This window comes from Plectropomus leopardus, chromosome 7 (genome assembly GCF_026936395.1).
Source record: "Plectropomus leopardus strain MGB_pleo_1.0 chromosome 7, ASM2693639v1, whole genome shotgun sequence".
NCBI lineage: Eukaryota > Metazoa > Chordata > Actinopteri > Perciformes > Serranidae > Plectropomus > Plectropomus leopardus.
This window is the reverse complement of record NC_142182.1, coordinates 22,416,707-22,436,325: the sequence shown is the minus strand read 5'-3', so window position 1 is coordinate 22,436,325 and position 19,619 is coordinate 22,416,707. Positions and strand designations below refer to the sequence as shown.

Sequence of the window (19,619 nt, the reverse complement as noted above, 5' to 3'; positions counted from 1 at the left end):
ATAGGTCAGAGGTTACTGTGGATATGTGTAAAAGAACATGCACATACACACTTACCTACTGCAAATGATATGCAAATGCATGCACACGTACCTACATGCATGCATAGTGTCCACACCTGGATACATAAATGCCCATTCTTCACTGTAAAATGCTGCATGCACGCAGTCACGAACCTAAAAACACGTAAATGCACCAAGGCACAAAACTATCACTATCTAAATGTGCTAAAGACGCACAGACATAAACACATAGTTTATTTTTTAATTCAGCCTGATATGTACTGTAATGAGGCAGCAGTGAAGTTGTCTGCGTTGTCCTACTCAATCTGTGAGGAATGCTTTACGTGACAAGATAGAAAGACTTCAAAAGTCAGTGTCTCATCCTTTTCCTCCCCCATGGACACAAAAGAATGTGTGGCAAGGCGCAAATATAAAACACAAGTGTTTCTGTGCAAAAAAAAATCCCTGCAACCCCCATGGACTGCGCTGCACTCCTGCCAGCACATTAAGTTATTCCTTTTTGCAGTTGAAGCTGTCTGACTTATCAGGACCGAGCCAAGTTTGGAGCTGGCCCCCTACCAGAGCATTGTTTACCAGCATCCTACTTAATTGCACACAGTATATGAAATCATGCTAAAAATACCCAGAGTGCAGCAGGCTTAAAAGGAAGCCAGTGAACGAGTCAGCAGGGCTCTTCTTCACCGGGTGAAAGGCCAAGTGCTTGATGAGGCGATGCCGAGGGTAGAATTACCTGCACGCTCCTGTATCATCATTGCTTCCCTAAATACACACCCTTTCTCTTCCTCTGGGATAAGTGTGTCATCAAGGTAAAGCTGCAGCTGCTATTTATGACCACAGAGCAACACAACCTGCTTTGTTCTCATGTCAAGAAAAAAAGACATATGGCTCAAAGGAGGGAATTGCACCTAATCTTAACTGTCATGATCCTCCTGTAGTGAAGACACCGACCTGGAGCTTCGCCACTCCTCCGTTTTCACAACACCTCCCTTATAGGCTTTGCCAGGGTACCACAATTTATCTTAAACATGCTTCTGAGTTAATGGGACTTCTCCCAAACAAACTGTGTGTCACAGTTATTTAGGCAATTTTAAAATGTAGATTTTAGTAATGAGATACACACACTGACAATGTAAAACCCAGTCTGAATACGTACCTAAATCACTTTCCCATAACAGTCACACCAGCAATTTTACTAGCTTGAGCTTGGTAGCATTTCCAAAGCAAACACAAGTCTGAATTGAATGCCATTAGATCAACATTAACACCATGGTAGCACAAGGTTTCTTACAGAAAAAGGAATGAAATGCATGTCTTAACAGCATTTGAAAATGTTTTTCACTCTAATTGTTGTCTTGTAAGTACAAACAAAATTAAATCAGTTAAAATCAACCACAAAACATGGTGAATAAGCCACTTTTAAATTGCTGTTAAGATTCTCTTCACGTAGACGAATGAATCAGGGTTTTCCACACATTCATTTCTTTGTGGCAGGACACCACAACTAAATCATCCGCCACCACAAATAGATTTTTGGAGTTGGACTGATTATTAGAAGCGCTTGTGGAATATAAATTTTTATACACCGTTGGGTTATTTATAGACAGCGCAACAGACAGACACATTGAAAGTGAAACCTAACTGTTCATTCTGCTGGGTCAAAAACTTTACTTTCAGTTACAAACTGTTCCTTCATCCATGTGATCCGATCAGCTGTGAATGGATCGACAGATCAATTATTCACATTGTGAGTGACAAACTGCTGCTGAGGTGAAAAAAAAAAAAACTAAATAAAACTCCTGGAGCGCTCCACCTGCTGCGCTGCATTCACAGACCCATGAAAAGATCCAAATTTAGAGAGAGAGATGATACAAAGGGACACACAGGCATTTAAAGTTGCCGAATACATAAATAAATAAAAAACAGAACAAACAGGCACGCTCTTTTCGTACATGTGTTGTCATGTCTGTACAAATCCCTGACAAACATTTACAAAGCTGAGTGCCAAAAAGCCCCCACGTTAAGAAACAGATGAAGTCAACGTTACGTACTCCATGTCTGAAAAGGGCTCAACAACCCTCAGAACCTCTAAAACAACTATTTGAGAGAGCATGTCTCAAAAAAGTAAATAAATTCCTCAAGTTACTCAATCCATCTCTCCACCTAATTTGAAAGTGATGAAACATGCCTAAAACCATAAAGTCCTAATCAGGACAATGTGACAGTAATCCTTTGGCTAAAAAAAAAGTGGTGATAAACTTCCCAATTCTAATGAAGTGTTATACAATCATTTAGCTCACAAGAGCGCCAGAGTCACATTTCAAAGGGTCTGAATCACTCAGTGGGAAGCTGAGGTTAGTGATGGCCAGCGAAACTCGCCAGATTTAGCTTTTGATCCACTATCAACGCAACATTGGGCGAAGGCTGTGGCCTTTCGGCATGCGATGTCTCCGTGACAGCAGATGACTCACTGCGGCAGAATGTGATGGAGCAGGAAACATCACTTGCAATTACACTGTTAACTTCATGGGGATAACTATAGTAAACATGCTATTTTCGAAACATATTTATGGGCCACTTGAGGGACATCCATCTGCTGGAATTGGAGGAGACAATGTGCAATAAAGCCCCAAAACATCTTGGAAATGTGATCTAGGTTTGCTCTGCTTGTTGCCTTAGTACAAAAATAAAAATGATAAATATTTGTAGACAGTGTCCAACACATCCTCGCAGTTATGCTGTTTATGTACAGTATGTGAATATATTCGGTTCTATTGGTGAGTGTCAAGGAATTTACTAATCTTAGAGCCAGGTTACACCTGGTATTAATATGCCATATGCCATACAAGCACTGAATGCAAAATGACTGCACCAGGGAAACCAAAGGATTTTGGGTGCATGCTTTGTAGGATGTGATGTTTTCGCCTGCCTGCCTTCCTGTCTATTTGTTCAGTTTGTTTGTTGTTGTATGGTGTGATGTATCTGGTAATTTGTTTTTTGTCCATAGTTTGATTTTCACTACGGTGGATAATAAAGTTAATCTAATCTAATCTAATCTAATGCATTTTGGGTGATCCACTAACAAGTGGACAGCACAGCAGTACAAGTGTAAACAACCACCAGGATGCATTGTGATCTGATCGCTCAAAACACTTGCCAACCTGGTATCAACATGCCTCTCAGGTGATATGATCACTACTGGGTAGTGCTAAATACAGGTCTACATGGCCATCAAGATGCATTTCTGATCCTATCACTCAAACCACTTGCTGAGGTGGTCTGGGATGCATTTGACCACGTATCTAACCAATAATGTTACCCATTCAGATGACTTGAATTAAGGACCAGTGCCCACCCGTACCTTGTTTTGGTACTTTATTTTTCTCTTTAACAAAAAGTAATAAATTGATTTTTGAAGAAGCTGCAGAGGTGATGCACTGGACTAAAACACAGTCATTCCCCTCTGCTCTGAGAGAGTGAATCCACTGCCTGCTTGTCTGTCTGCTTGTGTGTGTCTGCTTGCCTAGCAGTGATACTAAGCTATTACTAAAATTAGGGCTGCACTATATGCAAAGGTAATTATCTTAACAGATACTGTAATTGCGATATGACACACGAATTCAGTGGGAATGGTACTTTTGTATTTTATTTCTAAAACATTAAGATGTGATTTTCGCATCTACACCAAACAGGACTGTTCCCTTACATCGGGAATATAATTTGCTGGGCGGGTCATTTCTGTAGCACCACACTGCTTCATTTATAATGGCATGCTGTGACACATTTCACCTTCATCAAAAAATTGCAGCTCTTGTGATTTGTATTGGCCATGTAGTGATTTTGCTAATATTTTATTTATTATGCAGCCCTGACAAAGGAAGTGAAAAAGAAAATAGACCAGACCTATCGAGACAGATCAACACGGCAGCTATAGATATAGCTTGCTCAGAAGTCGACGCAGGATGTCTGTGGTCGGCTTTCTGAGCTCCAAGGCTTGCTTAAAGGCGTCAGGAAACTTTGCAGCAACCGTGACTCTTGTCAAAACCTGCCCTTCTGACTCAGATTTGTTCTCAGGTACTGAAATTTGGCACAACTGGATTTAATATTAATGGGTACTCAGTAGTTCTTATGTAATTCTGTCAGTACCTTTAAAAGTACAGACTTCAGTATAAAACCCTACTCTAGAGAAAGTGTGGACATAATAACTGTGCGCAGGGCCCGCAGTAATGAAATCTGAACACAAGCAGTCAGCTGGAGACGCATGATAGACACAGGTGTACATAGCAATGTGCGATGTGCCTTGGCTGTCTCATTGTGTTCATATTACCAAAACTCATGTTAATACCAGGTGTAAACAAGTCCTAGAGGCACATATACGCACAGCGAGAAAAAGTTTCAATTAGGTTGCAAAAGGTTGCCAGTTAAAATCCCCACACCAGCAGGAAAGCATGTAGCTGGGAACTCAAAAATGAATACTGACATCCCCCAACACCTATTGTTAATGTGTAACCAAAGAAGATGTGAAACCCCCAAAATGTGAGGCTACTTAGTGGTCACCATTGGAGTACTGGTTGTACTGGGCAGCTAGTAGTTGAGACTTTAATTGGCAGGGTGAATGTGAAGCAGGTCATTGCTGACAAACAACAAACGCACTTGACTATTCCTAAATAAAAAGCCCGATAATTTTCAAGTCTATTTGTCACGTAAGTATCTTTTGCATGTCGTTGTTTGCTAGCGTGACCAACCCAGAGGTGTTTTAAAACTGAGTTAAAGCACTACACCCACACTGAGAACAGATTGTAGCAGGAGATTTCTATAAATATGGAAATGAGTAAGAGGTAAGATATTTATTGGCCAACAGTACAAAATGAACTATATATCTGCGGATGGTTGACAGTGTTGTTGATCAATATCAATGACTTTTCTGCCAGGTGCTGAGACTTCTGGCTTTCAAAATCCATTTTCCATCCTGCACCCCACCCACTGGAATTTCAGGACTCTCCAAATCGATCCCTGACGTATTTGCACTTTCAGCGCAACAATGAAAGACAAGTGAGAAACCAATATCACCAGACACGACAGCTATAAAATGCAAATATGTGTCAGTTGCAGGTCAAAAAGCACATTTGGCATGCTCATTTTTGATAAATATATCCCTCTTCTCCTCTTCTGTTGAAGTAATTGGCGATATTAATTCTCTCTATTATGAAAATGTGACTTTGTGTGTCGATGCATTGTGAAAGCTGTGTCTTATGACTATTACGTATCCTGACACACTTAATACTAAGCAAACCCGAGAAAGAAACACAAGGCCGACTACATCAGCTATCAAAGGGATCATGACCTGTGACAGAGAACTTATAACTTCACTACCACTCCTTAAACACACAGCATTCAGTGGTGATCTTAAACAGATAGTTCACTGCAAAATAAAAGAAAAACACAGATTTTTTCTTTACTTGTAGTGCGATTTATCTTGTTTTAGTGTGTGTTGCTGTGCGTTGGAGATATCAGCTGTAGAGATGTCTGACTTCTCTCCAAAATAACTAAACTAGATGGCACTTTGCTTGTGGTGCTTAAAACAAAACAAACAAACAAAAAAAAACCATTTGAAAAACAACGTCTCTTTCCAGAAATCATGACCCAGTTACTCAAGATGATCCACAGACCATGTCGTGAGTAGTTTCATGTAGGAACTGCTGTCTGTCACTTAACTACACCCGCAAACTGTATCACTGCGCAGAGTGAAGTGTGCATCTACTCATGGACGGCAGGCTTGTGCTCATGACAGCGCAAAATGTAAACATTAAGGGCGTCCACCTTTACTGAGCTGTGATGTTAGCTTGCTCAGTGCTGCTATGTGAGCTGACAGTAGATGCACACCTCCATCCGCGCAGTGATATGGTTGGCGAGTGTAGTTCATCCAAATTAGTCATCAAAGTTTCCCTTTGCGTACATTCCTTGGTAAAGACAGTACAAACATCTGATGCTCAAAGACCTGGTAAAAGCAACAGTTATTGTAAACCTTTGACTTTAAGAAGAAATGTTTTATTAATTTGTAAAATGTCTTGAGCTATCTGACCATCTGTTTTATGATTAAGTCAAAAGGCATGAGACCAGCATAAACCGCTGAATCATAACCATTTGTCATCTGAGTTATTCATGAAACACGGAGGACCATTACAACACATAGATGCCACTCTTTTGGGAAATATCGACAGTGCTTTTAAGTGCGACATGTCGAAGCCTGTTATGGTCAGAATATCAGATGAACTCACATCTGTGGCTTAACAATGATTTCTGGCCCTCAAACGTTACTATCTGGTTTGTTTTGGAACAAAAAACTTGCTCCCACCCCCACTGATATTCTGACACGCTACTCACATTTTTAACTGCCTAATAATGGAAAACCGTGCTACGGTGGAGCTACTAGTAAATCATTTTAGCCTTGAATGATCCTGACATTCAAAATTTCAACACTGTCAGCTCTCACGCAGCATCAAGATGTGCACATTGCATGTCATCTTGTGGAGATTCACCTATGAGAGAGATCTGACTGCCAAAAGCACACCAGATGGATACCACAGGACGCATTTACTTGGCAGAGAAAAAGGCCAAAGGCAGAGGCACTGAGAAGTAACAAATCACAAATTCAATGTCCTGAAATAATTAGATAACTTATTTGGTACACCAAAGAGTCAAATGAAGCAAAGACATACACTTTTGAGCCAAAGCAAAGATTAGGCACTCTACTGTTTATGCATCAGTTTGGATTTCAAGTGTAAAGTTTGGCATCTGGAAACTCATCTCTAATACAGCTTAGTTTGTGATGAGGGGTGATAATACAAATTTATCCCTAGACATTAATCCAAAATGAATACACAGTCGCAGAGTGAAACGCATGACTACATGCTGAATGTATGACAGGTGGGTCCGCGGAGGGTGCATTTTATTTTATTTGTCTGATTATTTCTCTTATGTTGTATCTTAAAATAAAGAGAGAAAGTCATGCACACTGTCCTGCTTACTGCTGACAGTAACAGACCTTCATCAGGTGTATTAGATATACCTGATGAAGGTCTTTTTATTCAATAAATATGTCAGCAGTAACGGGAGATTGTGCGGTTGTTTCTCTCTTTGTTTATACCACATAAGAGAAATGATCAGACACTCAAGAAAGAAAATCCTCAATAGCCTGATGGACTGTCGCTGCCCCTTGCAGTGCAATAGTTTTGTGTCTTTAGATGCGCTTGAACATATGGAAGAAAGTCAATGATGATACGAGCTACACAGTGATAGCTATGTTTATATTTAATATCACACACCATATGCATACTTTCACCAGCAAAAAAAAGAAAATGTGGTGATGACAGTACTGAGTTTAATCCTGTGGTAGGCATCACATAACCGCAGTATTGCGGTTCATCAGTATGACTGACATCTTTCACATTGTTATTTCAGCCACTCGTGGACAGCCTGAACCTTGTTGAGACCAGGTGGGACATAAAATCTCTCGGTTGTCTCATGTATCTGCCAAGGGGTTCTCCTTCAGTTGGCATACTGATCAGATGCCTGAACCACTTCAATTTGTTCCTTTCAATACACAAGCAACAGTTTAATTCAGATTCCCTTCAGGATGCTCCTCACCTGTCTAAAACCCTGTGTGGAAATTCATTTGATTGTGTGCAGCCTCAAGTTTTGGGGGGTCATGACCATAAGGGAGGATTTAAATGTACATATGCGTGACAAATCAGAGGAAAAAACACCTAAAGTGTCTTATATAAGGTGTTGAGACACCAAAACAGCTACCAGTGCTCCTTGGCGTCACTTCCTCAAAGTCTCTGAACTGGAGGGATAAACATAATTCTTCCTACGGATAGTCTAATTTTGTGTTTCACATAGATGACCTGTAGATAGTCTGACAAATCAAGAGGTTTACCTTTTTGCATTAGGCAGCATTTCACCATCACTGCTGACACGACACAATATCGAGTTTCATCTGACTCTCAGTTACTGTAAGAACAGCTTAAAAGCCTAAAATACTCAAACTCCTTCACTATTGGGAAGTTGCAGAAAAACCCCATAGCAATATTTAACAATAGATGAAGCCAACAAGTCACACTTTGCTAATAATAAAATGGACAAAATACCCCAAAAATGGGTACTTCCTATCATCTTCCACATAACAAAAAACGCACACATGTCCTGCAAGGTCATGGATGGAATGATCAAGATCTTGATGTCTGTGCCAAAGTGAAAATCTCTCTCTGAACTCAGTCAAAACCATACTTGAAGAGAAAACTGGACTCTCCACACATCCATCACTAGACACAAGATTTAGTTTGTAGCCTGACAAAAGGTTCTGCCCTGCTTCAAACGGCTCTGATGGACTAGTCTCTCAGGGCAGCTGCTGAGACGTTGTTTTCTGAGTTCATGTGCTGGAATTCCCATGGCAAACTTCTCAGGACTCTCTGGTCCCACACGGTGTAAATCTGAAACTCAAAGTCGTGAGCCGGGCCCTCAGTGGGCAGGAAAAGCAATATTTAGATGAGATCTTGAGAAAACTTGAGGATTAACTCTTGGAGATGTAAATCTTTGGGAATCAAGATTTGAATGAGAAAAAATGATTGATTCAAAACATTTGTTGATTCACTGAAAGGAAAGGGTAGCCCTGTATATTTGCCCTTAATCCAGTGTAATTCACTAGTTACAAACACCTTGCAGAAACAGGATCCCCAGTCGGCATCCAGGGTGGGGCCCTTCTTTGGGGAGTTTTCATGAATGTGAGCACGAATAATTGTCTGTCTGTGTGTCAGTTCAAGAAAATGAATGAACGCACGAATATTTTAAATTATAAACTAATACAAATGACTGAACACTTGATTTGCACTGTTGGCCATAATTAAGCTCAGGAAGGCAGTTTCATTTTGGTGCCATTGAACAAAAATCCCAAAACAAAATCTTAACATAATGTTATTGAAGTGATGTGAAAGAAAATTTCTGTGCAGATGGGTACGCATGTCCCTTTAGTGAAAACCTGATTGTAGGCAGAGAATCCTGCAGAAGAGTTGCTATTCTATCATTGGAAGCAGCTGCCTGCACTGCAAAGCAACCCAAAAAAGAAAGAAGGACTTTATGAAATTAATGCTAGCTAGAGCCTCGAATCACAGCGTGGCCTCCACCTCACCCGAAGGTGTGCAGGCAGCAACTCTGGAGATGGACCTGCAATCAACAGCCGCAGCAAACCGCCAGCACAAACAGTCAGTGCAAACCACCAATGCAAACCCCTGCTATGGGGGACTGAACAGCTGAGACTCCCTCGTGAATTTTCTGTGGCTGCCGTTACACAGGTTTCACCCTGCACTGCCGCTAGCCACCAGTCCATTTTGACACCCATCGCTGGGGGATTGACACTGGCCAAATTCGAGACGCTACAGTTGCTGAATGAAGGTCCATCTCCAGAGTTGCTACCCGTTCTCCTCTCAAGCAGTTAACGGCGGCAGGAATGACCTTGGAGGGACAGTGGGGTGGCTAGCTAGCCAAGTCTTCTCTCATTTGTGGTCATATAAACTGAGAGAGAGACCAGTGCAAGGCAGGGCTGAGCGAATGAGCTGTGCGAAACTGTACCACAAAGATTTTATGAATCAATGTATGGAAAACAATCTTTTTTTGTTGTTTTTCCCAGATTTCTGCCTACCCCAACTTATCAATGTAGATATGTACACTGATTTTGATCTGATAGAAACAAACTATTTTTCCCTGATAAAAGCCTTGCAGTGTGCTGTGAGGGAAGTATGAAGAACTTCATAGAAAGGTTTAAATTATTATTATAAAATATTAAACATACACAGCGCATGAATAATCTGATATTATTAAACTTGTACTAAATACTATAATTTTTGTAGCAGCTTGACAACTGCCAGGTTATATTGACAATTACTACAATGCTCTCAGGCACAGCTAATGGGGATCCAAACAAAAACAAAAAATAAACAAATAATCCCAGAGCTGTTGATTGCATTGTGCTGCTGGCTTGGCCTTCAGACTGAGTGTACGCTTGTAACACCTTCTCTTTCTCACCCTTTAAGATGCTGATGCTTTATTTTAACATTACGTTAGAGTCTGAAGTTTAATCCAGTTGAGACTGCATAATCATCTACTAGCTTGTCTTATATGCTACAAGTGTATATAATAAAAGTAAACATTTTTTTTGTAAAGTACCCATCATACATACAATGCAGCTCAGAGTACTTGTGTATGTTTATATAGATAAATACCAAATAAACAGCTACGGTTCACTCTGTTCTGTTATTTCTCTCTAGTCATGAATACGTGGAACATTGTCTTTCCCTTGGGCAAATTGATGTTTTCCACTTGTGAATAGTAAATATCTGATCCTGTGTTTTTCCACACAAAACAACACATACTGTGATTTTCCGTTGTTTGGAGAGGAAGTAAAAGGAATGTTTGGGCCTCACATTTAGACAAGTGCACAACGCTCAGTTGATTTCCAGGGAGTATTCTCTTTCAGATCCATGAAGAGTGCCATGGTATCACATACCAGAGGAGCAGAGTTAATAAAATCCCTGTAATTCCTGCCTTCCTATCACTGTAGTAATAAAACCCCAGGCTGAAATGTGCTACTATAAATAGACACTGAATATCTAACATTATCACATAATGGGTGCCTGCCAGTGTTGAGCTCACATCGCGCTCTACTGACCCCTGACTGTGGAAATCAACCACAGCTTCATCCGTCCTCTAACCAAACACCATATTGTCTTCATTTGTTGTACATGTGATGTAAAAGCTATTCTTGCAGCAAAAAGTCAAGGGGGAGAAAAGTAAGGGCCAATTAATATGAATACAGAAAACTTTTTTTTTATCAAAACCATAGTGACCACCTATTGCTAGATGGACAGATTTTGATCATGAGTACAGTCTGTTTTGGAGTAATGAAATCTTGCAGCACTAGGCAGCTAAATTAAGAACGGGAAAGGTTCGTGTTAAAACACAGATCACTGAATCATCTTTTTGGCCCGGGAAGCGTGCTGTGTTGTTGCCATGACTGCACTGTGTTTATCTATTCAAGGCATCCAAATGCATTACTCATGGGCTTCTATAGACCCATCAAATCTTTTTTTGTGCCACTGTGTTTTGTAAAGTCATATCAAAACAGACCTGACATTGGCATTGGCACAATCGCTTATAGAAATGTAGCCTGCGGACATGATGAAGAGGATGATTGCAGGGGTTGTTGGTGGATGTAATGTGGGCTGTGATTGCATCAGCTGCATGCAGGTCAACACAAGTTGGAGGGAAAATATTTATAACAAAACTCAGAAGGACAACCAGTACTCTTAAATTCAAACAATATCTTGGGGTGCTGTCAAACCTGTAGATCTGTTAATGTGGTCTGGCCAAAGGGACGCATTTATGACACATTTTTTTGGTCAGTCTTAACAACTAAAAAGAAAGCTGGAAACATCAGGTCAAACAGACTCACTTGTAACTCATAGATTAGACATTTTTGTCAACTGTAATCTTCAACAAGAGCATTAAGATTCATTCTTATTCTTCATTCATCATCATCATTATCATTATTATTATTATTAAACTGTCAACTGGTCAACTGTCTACTTATAAATAAAGGTGGATGGATGGATGGATGGATGGATGGATGGATGGATGGATGGATTCCTAATTGCATTTAAACCTGCACTGGCAATAGCACTTAAGAACTTAAAAAGAAGAAGAAAAATCTCAACTCAAGCTACACTTGCTATTTGAATCTTGTATTTAAATTTTTTCCGCTCTAAGATTTCCTAAACTGAGCCATGAAACGCAAACAACCTGATTAAAAGCCTGCAAGTTCACACCACATACACGACCATCAACAGCTTAACATGTCTTATATCAAAAGATAACATCATTTATTAAAAACAAATTCAAATTACAAATTGATCAAATGTGTAGTCGTAGGGTTTTGGGTGTGGTATTAGACATCGCCCCTCCACCCAAAACTTTACCAGATTGTGTGGGCTGCTGAAGATGCACATTTAACTGATGACAAAGTAACTGCTTAGAAATCTGATGATTCATTAAATTTTTGGTTAACATCAAGAAAATGCCAAACATTTGCTGGTTTTGGCTTCTGACGTGTTAGGATTTGCAGCATTGCAGCAGTTTACATAGCTGTAAATGGAATATATTTGGGTTTTCTAACTGTTGGTTAGCAATTTTGTGGTTGCTATTTCTCACTCTTTCAGAACATCTCATGGAAGCCCTACTCTGATCTGTGAAAATCTTGAGAACAACATGTCCATCAATCTACATGTCATAGGACCAGTTTCACAAAGAGAGACTTAAGTCATGGTTCAAATCTTGTTCAACGTCAAACTTTAGAAAGACACCTAAATTCAACTAAAAAAAAAAGAAAACGATGACTGACTGAGCAGCTGTGTAAAAATGTTTTGCTCCGTTTGCTCTAGCAGAAAAAAATTGCCTTCTGGAAGAGTTCAGCAGTTATAGCATGGCATTTTACTGAGAAAGTTAAGAGAAGAGTGCAACATTATAACAACTTCCAGCACCATAGGATCTCAATGCAGACCTGCGGCAGAGCCGAGATGCTGTGGCTTTTTAATGCGGCAGTGCTCAGTACATCTGAAAATTTGGTTGAGTCAAGGCAACTTTGACTCAAGATGAACTCTGAGACCAACTGATGCGTTCATTCTTTAGATAAAATGTAAAGTTTTGGGGTAATTTAAAAAACAATGTGCAGTCAGTTTTTCAGTGAAATACTCAAACTAAACATGAAATTTTAGATTTTTTTCAATACATTTCTAAACTTTGGAGACTTTTGCCCTTCTGATCCCTCTCAAACTCTCATATCTCTTTTACAATTACTCTGTGGCTAACAAGAAAGACCTTAATTAACCCATGTTAATCTCTGACACATGCAGACCACACCTCACTTGTTTATTATGCTTGGAAAGAACTACCGGTGGCTGTAAATAGCACTCAGCGTGATTGAAGTGGTCATGTGGAGGTGCACAAGTTCAATAAAAAGCACATGTTGTTTTCTTAAATTTTCACAGTGCATGCAGTTGCCACAACAACACAGTGCTAATTTAAATATACTTAACCTTTTGTACCCATTTAAAATCACAGATGGCTGACTCAGACTGAGCTGTCCAAAAACACATCTACTCTAGAATTAATTCAGCTGTTAACAAGTACACCCAACTTAACAGCCTTAAAGCACGCATGGCCAATGAACGCACCCTTATAACTCCCAAAACAACCATTTTCGAGATAAATATTGAAAGAAAGGATGAAAAAACATGTAAATAGCCTTGGTGCACTTAAGTCATCCATTTGCACAGCCAAAAACAAACCTTTGAGAGAGGAAAACATTTAAGGTTAATTTACAAAACCATGAAATGCAGGAAACCAATTCTTTCAACATTTCCTCAAAGAAAAGAAGGTTATTAAATCATAATTAGGATTCACACAAGCTTATAAGCATCAGTCTCACTGTTTTAAGGATTGCTGACACGATTATAATCTCTGCATGTTTGTGGTTTGACTGTCTTCATGTGGGGTGGACGGGGTTGACATGAACTGTCCCACAGTCCCTCCCACTGGGTCTGGCATTCAGGTACAGCTCCCTCCCTCCTCCTATAAAGCCTCTCATGTTAGCACTGTAAACGTCAGACTTCAACTCATGGTAAACTCTTTACAGCCTTGGAAAAAAAAAACTTACTTACTCTAAGTGCTATACAGTACACAACACACTTGGATGTGCATCATAAATTCTCAACATTAAGTAACAAGCTAGAGCCTGAGGTAAGTGCCTTTTTTTCCACAATTATTATCTAAGATTAATATTTAAGAAGAGATTTCTCCAGAATTCTTCAGGTATTTAACGGTGTTAATTGAAATCTTTTGAAATTTATGAAAATAGTTTGAAGGATTAGCAGTTAAGTAAAGATTTGAATTTGTATTCAGTGATTTTGGTTGAACTAATGACTGGATATTTTTTCAATAACCTAGCCCTACAAAACCATTAATATGAATTTGTTATTGACAAACCAACCCCCCGTGACTCTTATCCACCCTGTTATGCAGCTACAAACACTATTTATTGCCGTCTTAAACTAGTAAATCCCCAGTAGTGGCAGCAGTTCAGAGCTTACTTGCCAAATTTTAATTTCTTCATCTTTACCCCTGACAGCTTCCAGCCAAAATGAGATTAGCCCTGCACACTGTAATCTGCTGCTGTGTTTTCACCACTGTCCTGCCACTGGTGAAAGGTGCCACAGGGGAGCTCAACACCAGCCTGAAAAAAAGGTGAGCTGCTCGATCAACAAGCACTGCAGGAACATTGTGTTCATTTGCCAAAAGAAGCCTCATCTTTTAGTCCTTTAACATTCAAATCAGGTGCTCGCCCTTACTAACACAAGAGGTATTTTGATCAAGTTATGTCTGTTGGTAAATGAGACTAAGTAAAGAAAATATCCCAGTTAAGTCAGAGAATTTCAGTTTTGTTGCAGCTCTACAGAAACTGGATTTTTGAGGCCGATACTGGTGGATATTTGAACTTTATTAGTCAGAATACATAGAATCATCTTCAATCAGGATCCCTATATTACAGAATACTGATTAAAATATGTTGTGAAAAACAAACTGTCCTCTAGTGGACAAACTCTATAATAGAGACACTGTCACTAAACTATGTCAAACATGTCTTTGTACTGTTATTTCTTTTTTTTTCTTCAGACATATATGCTGACATTGATATATCTGTGAAAAGTTATTATCATGTGAAATGTCATTTTGGGAGATTTATTAAGCAATTTTGCAGCTTGAGCTATTTAAGCATCTTATATTTTAGATGCATGATGATGCTGTGTCTTACTAGTATTATCATTTTATGCCTGTACATTACAATTTGACTGTGTAAATTAGCATCACTTTCTTCTATCACAACCTTTTCTGTTATTCGTGGCAGGTTTAAAGTATGGCTGCACAGCCGTTTGAAGAGAGACCTGTGTAGTGACTTAGAGACAGCCAATGAGCAGCACCTTGACATCCATGTAGGACAACAGCAGGATGAGATCGGAGAAATTGACCCATCTCTGTCAGGGTAAGCTTCTTTTTCACAGCTATTTTCAGAGCAATTAACGATTTCTTGATGGTATAAGAAAAATAGAGAATCATTGATTGAGGAATTCAAGACCATACAATTGCAACAAAAAAGTGCAATATATGTCAACATAAACATAACATTGACATAACTACAAATATTAAATATAAACTAAACAAACATGATCTCTCATTTATTCAGTTTGTAAACAGTAACTCATAGTGTGATTCAGATTTAGTACAAAATATTACAACAAATACAATCAACTACAAATTATACATCTAAGTAGGCATGAAGAAGAGAGATGTTTTTAAAACATTCGGGACGTTGAGCCAACACTATGCCACTGACTCTACTTCACTGAAGTTGCTTGAAACTTAACTCTTCCACCATGGAGCTGGTAGCAGTTTCACTTTCAGACATGCTTGTTGTTGCCGTGTGTACGCCATGACATCATTATGTCAACAATTTGAAATATATTCACAATATGAATATTTCTTATGTTAAAAATTATACCAGTATTATCATGACCAATATGAAATGGCCCTTTAAACAAGGATCGCAAATGTGAGGGGAGAGAGAGGGAAGGAAGGAGAGTTGTTGTAACTGAACCAGGGGCATCATAATTATATGGTATGCCTTTTAATCATTAGACCAACAGGGGCCCCCATTAGTCCCCTTTCAGACTTTTTTTATTTTTATTAAAATTTTGTCAAACATGGATTTCCTACAGTTTTCCTTAATCCTTTATTGAGAAATTCTGGATCTTGCCTCTGCTCCGCCCACCACCACTGTATTAGACTTTGCTTTACACTTGTTCCAGCGCTGCTCGGGCTACGTTGACTAATGAAGAGCAGAGGCACTAAGGCGGCTAACATTAGCATTAAAGGAAACATCAGAGAGATTCGGTCATGTTTGAGCCTCAGACTCAGATGAGGAGTCAATAAATGCAACTAGCAGAGTTGCAAGTACAGTAGGCACTTTTTATTTGCTTATGTTGTTTGTTAGCTTTATGTGGTAGTGGCTGACGCAGCATTAGTGCTAATGAAAGATAAAATAACTGCAGTGGGGTTTTTGGAAGATAGTGGAGGGCATCTTAAGGGTCCATTTTACATCCAAAAAACTGCACACTCTATCATGTTTGCTATCAAAACTTTCACTATGCTAATGCTAATGCTAATTCTCGCTTAAATGACAAGTCCGCTTTGCACGTACATACGTACGTACATGGCAGTGACTGGCTTTCATAATAATGATGCAAGCTAGCCCAGCGAACATTTAAATCTTTGGGGGAATCTTTGGGGGAAGTGCACAGACATCACCCTCTTCAGAGGAGAAAAGTGAAAACACCTCTCTTGTGATAATTTTAGCAAAGACAAGGTCTGACATTTTAGGGGACATAAACATAGGAAAAACATATTGCTGAATTTTGGGTGTCCTGAAGAGTTTGAAGGTGTCATAGATGGTGTCTGATATAACAGGAGTTAAAAATCCAAATGAAATCTCCACTACATGAGAAAAGATAGACAGGGGAAACTGAAGACTGCTAATGAATTGAAATGCATTTCTACAAATCTTGGGAGGATTTATACTTAAGCCCTGGCAACATATGGAAAAAAATAGAAAAAAAAAACATAAATATTTACTTTGCCTTTACAGCTTTGGGCTAAATATGAGACCTCGGAGGTCAACTGCGACCAAATCATCTGGCTGCCTTCTCATGACATGTGCATACCACGACCTGCTCCATCGACTGCGCCAGATCAGCGAGCAAAAAGAAACCAATGCCCCAGAGAAGAAGATGAGCTCAACAGGCTACGGCCGCCGCCGCCGCCGCTCACTCCTGGATGTTGCTCAGCTCGCCCTCCAGACAGGAAGACAAAGACAGAGCACTGAAGCTGGTCAGCGAGTCCACAGACACACACGCACAGTGGCCTAAAGACAGGCATGGAAAGGCAAAGGAGAATCCTTGTTGGAGTTAATTGCTCACAGCAGATCAAGATAAGTCCCCTTGAGGTTTTATTCCACAGATTTACAACCACATATGCAGAAAGAGCGGCTGCTACATCCGTACAGTCCATCAGAGGAAGATTTGCTCAGGTCACTCTGGACGAAAGCAAGATTCCAATAATAGATTTGTGCATGCTAAGGTGCAGGTTTCAGTGTGTCTGAACAAGTGTGTGATTTCTGGATGAATTCAAGTCAAGCCTGTGCGTCCTGACAAGAATGTCCGTCTCTTCTTCAGTTTCCAAAGTGAACTTGGCAGCTGAGACAGAGGACAATTCCTGAAGATCTTCTCTGACATAACCATGAACTGAAGAGAGACCGGGGCTGCGGCGGGGAGGATTTTTCTGACTTTATTGGACCCCAAACTGCCACATGCAGGATCCTTTCACTAGTGAACTAAATGTGTTGAACTGCTTGTGAAGTGCAATTTCAACAACATGTACTACTATATTAAAAATATCTAATTATAAGCTTGTATATAAGGATATAGACAGCAACCTTATATTTAAGCATACAATATGACTATATTTTTATACAAGCAGACCACATATTATACACGTCTCTTTTTGGGTATTTAACTTCAATGAAGTATGTATCTTAACTGTATAAATAATTACCTTGTCCTGTATGCTTCATGTTTAGTATCTTACCACTGAGTTATATTTTTGTAGCGTTCTTGTAATGATCACACATTAATGGGAATTAATCAAATTGTTTTAAAGACATTTGTTTTGATGGTGAAAGTCTTAAATTGCAGCTTAAAAACCTGCAAAGTAATGATCTAGTTTTTGGCTGGACTTTGGATGCCACGGAGAGTGATGGAGAGCATGAAGAAGGAGGACATACGAGCTGATTCAAGTGTTGTGCTGCCATCTAGCTTTACAGTTAGATACGTGTAACAAAAGCAGGCCAGCAACACATCTTCAACAAAACACTTACTGTGGTTATGCTGAATGTTTCATCCCAAAAGTCTCAGTTTTGAAATGTATCTGCTTCTTTATTTGAATGTAATAAATCCTAATTTACTCATAATTCTGCTGAAATTACTTGACATGGTATTAGGTAACATGATTTATGTCTTGTTGTGGTGAACGTGGCAGGAACTGTAATAGTTTTCAGCTGGCTGCGACGTCCTTGTCTTTGAAATAAATGAATGAATGCAACAATGAAAAGAGCTTGAAGCAACTTTGATGTTATTTGGTGGCCCGATGTCAAATATTCTGCTTGTGTCCATGTGTGCTATTGTTTGGAGATTCATAGGAAACACAGTATGTCAGTTTATGATGGTAAGTGTAGTAAAACATGATTAAATCCTGAGTTTTACAAAGTACATAGCGGTGTACATTCCATTCTAAAAATACTGCATGGTTTATCAGCTGCACTGACTCAAAGAAACAAATGCACTGCAAATAAATTTGTTTTAGGTCGACGTGTTCTTGAAATTGTGTAATCACAACATTTAACAAAATTAATTATCTTTCGGCAAAGAATTTAAGTCTTGATGAATGGAGAAAGAAGAACAGTGTGCTCCTCTTCAAATCAGGAACACTCAAAAGAGGACCATTTATCACTATGGAATTTGACCTTTACTAATAGTGTGCAGCAGAGTGGTCATATTCTTGTGAAATTAAGAAAAAATTCACCATAAATCTGTTTTTTTTTTCCATTAAAACACCAAAACCTCTTCACTGGAATAAGCAGATTGTCATCATTGGATCATCCTGTATGTAATATTTAGAGGGATATATTGACATAAATGGAATATAATATGTTTTCATTAGTTTGGAATCACCGGAAACTAAGAATGGTTGTGCTTTTGTTACCGTAGAATGAGACATTTATGTCTACATATGGAGATGGTTGTCTTTGACAGAGTCTGCCATGTTGTTCACCAATTGTTTGTTTAACAACATTAAAAAGTACTTTTTTGATACTCCATTGTCACTTTTTTTTTTTTTTTGAATAAGGCTTTTTACAGTAAATAACACAACATGAATGCAGCTCTCTCCAGAACTATTTGGGTCAACTGAACAATTCACTATACACACATAATAATATTAAAATATCTACAAATAGGGGTGTGCCGTTTCATATCATCCACGATAATATCAGTATAATTGCTAATATGATAAGAAAGATTTATATAGTGATAATGGCAATATTATGACTTGTTGACATAATCTACATTGTGATTTGACTGAGATCCTATTGCTCTGTCCTGCTCAATCAGCTGAATAGATGTAGTTCATTGCGTTCATCTATTGCTCCATAAACAACTCACATTTGAAACCTGAGAAAATTGGTGGGATTTCTTTGAAAAATGTAGAGGACAAGTAAAGCAGTAGAGAGCAACTCGGTAAAAAATATTCCACAAACTGAAAGAAATTAGCAGATTTAGAAAACAATGTGGGAAAATGGGAATAGAGAAAATGTCTGGTGAGAAATT

General features: G+C 39.1%; 1 protein-coding gene across 1 annotated transcript; it reads left to right on the top strand.

Moving 5' to 3' along the window:
* Positions 1-13,730: 13,730 nt before the first annotated feature.
* admb (adrenomedullin b) lies at positions 13,731-18,345 on the top strand. Its single transcript, XM_042496553.2, has 4 exons — positions 13,731-13,866; positions 14,255-14,370; positions 15,032-15,166; positions 16,826-18,345. Exons 2-4 carry the CDS (start codon positions 14,267-14,269, stop codon positions 17,103-17,105), a joined length of 519 nt encoding a protein of 172 aa, XP_042352487.2. The 5' UTR covers positions 13,731-13,866; positions 14,255-14,266; the 3' UTR covers positions 17,106-18,345.
* The last annotated feature ends 1,274 nt before the right edge of the window (positions 18,346-19,619 follow it).